We start from the raw sequence: 3024 nt of genomic DNA on the forward strand, positions 1-3024 counted from the left end.
CTTCCGCCTCAGCTTCCAAGTAGCCGGAATTACAGGCGCGCGCTACCATGCCCGGTTAATTTTTAAGAAATATTGTAGAGATGAGGTCTCGCTTGCCCAGGTGGGTCTCGAACCCACGGGCTCAGGCAATCCACTCCCCTCAGCCTCCCAAAGGCGCGGGATTACAGGCTGAGCCACCAAGCCCGACTATATGTGTATATATTAATCAACTATGATGATGCTTTATATACACACATACACATATTATTATGATGTTATACTTACCACTTTGCCAGGGAAATAATAATTGTCGAGTGTACTAGAAAATCTGCATCTGCCCATGAAGAGGTGACTGTGATAGTGTTATCTGTGAGGCCAGTGCTAAGAGTAATATTGCCAAATACTACAAGCTCACATGAGCCTCTGTCTCTTTGTTTCAGGACCTTGGGCTACACCATTTCTAGAGAAACTCAGAACCTGCAGGTGCCTTACTTTGTGGATAAACACTTTGACAAGGCCTACAGAGGAGCTTCTCTGCGTGACCTAGAGAAGACAATAGAGAAGGATTACATCGATTACATCCAGACGAGTTGTTGGAAAGAGAAACAGCAAAGTAAGATGCCTTGAAGGGGCTCTAGCTGGTGGCCATGATTGCCATCATGGGGCATCCCCAGTTTTCTGATCCCTCCTTTCTTCTTTCTTGGGCTGTACATGTGTTTGTGGACAGGGTCAGAGGACAGAGGCCCATTCAGGATACTGCCAAAAAAGGGGGAGAGTTATTGACAGGATTCATATGGCCAGGAGTTAGAGATCTTAGGAATGTAGGCATTACTAATTGCCTCCCTGTCTCTTTGGGTCTCTCCCATCACACTCTCCTCTCCCTGCCAACTGCTTTCCTTTGTTTCTGCAAGCTTTCCTTCTTCATAGCCCTGTTTTGCCATATTTTACTGTGCTTGCTGCCCTCCTGTCACTCTCCAAAGTTCCCCAACCCTACCACTTATATTACAAGCCTCCTCTTTAAGTTCTCCGTGCTTAGAGGGAATTCTGATTGAGCCAACCTATTTTTTTTTTTTTTTTTTTTGAGTCAAAGTCGCTCTCTGTCCCTCAGACTGGAGTGCAATGACATAATCATGGCTCACTGTAGCCTCGACCTTCTGGGCTCAGGTGGTCCTCCCACTACCTCATGCCATCACAGCCAGCTAATTTTTTTAGTTTTTTTTGTAAACAAGGTCTCATTATGTTGCCTAGGCTGATCTCGAATTCCTAGGCACAAGCAATCCTCCCACCTTGGCCTCCCAAAGTGTTGAGATTATAGGCATGAGTCACCATGCCTTTTTTTTTTTCTTTTTGAGTAGTAGTCTCACTCTGTCACCCAGACTGGAGTGCAGTGTCACACTCACGGCCACCGCAACCTCAACCTGCTGGGTTCAGGTGATCTTTCTGCCTCAGCCTTCCAAGTAGCTGGAACCATAGGCACACGCTACCGTACCCACCTAATTTTCTAGTTTATTGTAGAGACGAGGTCTTATCAAGTTGCCCAGGCTGGTCTCGAACCCCTGGGCTCAGGCAGTCCTCTTGCCTCCACCTCCCAAAGTGCTGGGATTGCAGGTGTGAGCCACTGTACCTGACTAGCCTAACCTTTTGAGCAGACCAAAGGTTTAGAGGTTGCTGGTATTGAGGCAGGTATCCCTCCAGTTGGCTCTGACCACACAGAACAAAGGGGTCTGTCCCTTTGGTAGGGGTGGGTGTGGCAGGCCTTCTACCCTGTTTCCCTCTCTGGAGGCAGTGGGGATGACAATATCTGCCACGGCTTCCCGCTCCAGCAAGTGATATTAGGGAGTGCTGGCAGCAGGGGCAGCCCTGTCTCTTAGCCATCAGTTTCACCTCTGATCCTACTTGAATTCTACACATACACACCCCATTAGTAACTATATCTTCTAAACTTGGCTTTGGCTGATTTTTAAAAAACAAATTCTCTTTCATTTTTTTTAAACCTTATAACTGGGTGTAGTGGCTCAAGCCTCTAATCCCAGCACTTTGGGAGGCCAAGGCTAGAGGATTGCCTGAGTTTGGGGGTTCGAGACCAGCCAGGGCAGCTTGGTGAGACCTTGTCTCTACAATAAATCAAAAAATTAGCTGGGCATGGTAGCGCATACCTGTAATTCTAGCTACTTGGTAGGCTGAGGTGGAAGGATTGCCTGAGCCCAGCAGGTCAAGGCTGCGGTGGCCATGAGTGTGACACTGCACTCCAGCCTGGGTGACAGAGTGAGACTCCAACTCAAACAAAAAAACCCCTTATGACTGAGTGTCATTAAATATCTAACAGCGTCTGGTAAAGTTAGCTCTTCAGTCACAATGTCACTGAGCCCTCGCCGACTGTCAAAAGCACTCCCACCCCCACTTCCCAGTTCAACTCTCTTTCCTCTGTGTTCTTTTTGTTTTGTTTGGGTTTTTTTGTTTTTTTGAGTTGGAGTTTCACTCTGTCGCCCAGGCTGGAGTTCAGTGGCATGTTTATGGCCACCACAGCTTTGACTTGCTGGGCTCACACTATGCTTCCACCTCAGCCTTCCAAGTAGCTGGAACCACAGGCGTGCCCCACCATGCTTAGCTAATTTTTAGATTTACTGTAGAGAAGAGGTCTCACCAAGTTGTCCAAGTTGGTCTCAAACCCCTGAACTCAGGGAATCCTCTTGCCTCGACCTCCCAAAGTATCAGGATTACAGGCTTGAACCACCACACCCGGCCCTTTCTCTGTGTTCTTAAAGCATTTTGTTCATCCTGCTAACATAGTATTGATCACACAGTATTAAAGTTCCATAGGTTCGTGTCAGTCTCTCCTACAGGATTGTGAGCTCTCTGGGACAAGAAGCATGCTTACTAACTTTGTGTCCCAGGCCCCTGGCACAGTCCTTGCTTCAGAACAGGTGCTCAACAAATGTCTTTTGAAGAGAAGATTCTCAGGCCTGGAAAGTAGTGAAAATGTTGAGGATTAGCCGGGCTCGGTGGCTCAGCCTGTAATCCCGCGCCTTTGGGAGGCTGAGGTGA

General features: G+C 47.8%; 1 protein-coding gene across 2 annotated transcripts in view; it reads left to right on the top strand.

Annotated features, from left to right (window-relative positions):
- DNAJC18 (DnaJ heat shock protein family (Hsp40) member C18) overlaps positions 1 to 3024 on the top strand; it is a 29200-nt gene that overhangs the window by 21463 nt on the left and 4713 nt on the right. For both annotated transcript variants that reach the window (XM_008054642.1, XM_021710692.1), the window contains one exon: positions 420 to 592. In XM_008054642.1, coding sequence (XP_008052833.1) covers positions 420 to 592 — 173 coding nt within the window. The remainder of the gene's footprint in view (positions 1 to 419; positions 593 to 3024) is intronic.

The sequence above is a fragment of the Carlito syrichta genome, unplaced genomic scaffold (assembly GCF_000164805.1).
Source record: "Carlito syrichta isolate Samal-C Ts95f unplaced genomic scaffold, Tarsius_syrichta-2.0.1 Scaffold297319, whole genome shotgun sequence".
NCBI lineage: Eukaryota > Metazoa > Chordata > Mammalia > Primates > Tarsiidae > Carlito > Carlito syrichta.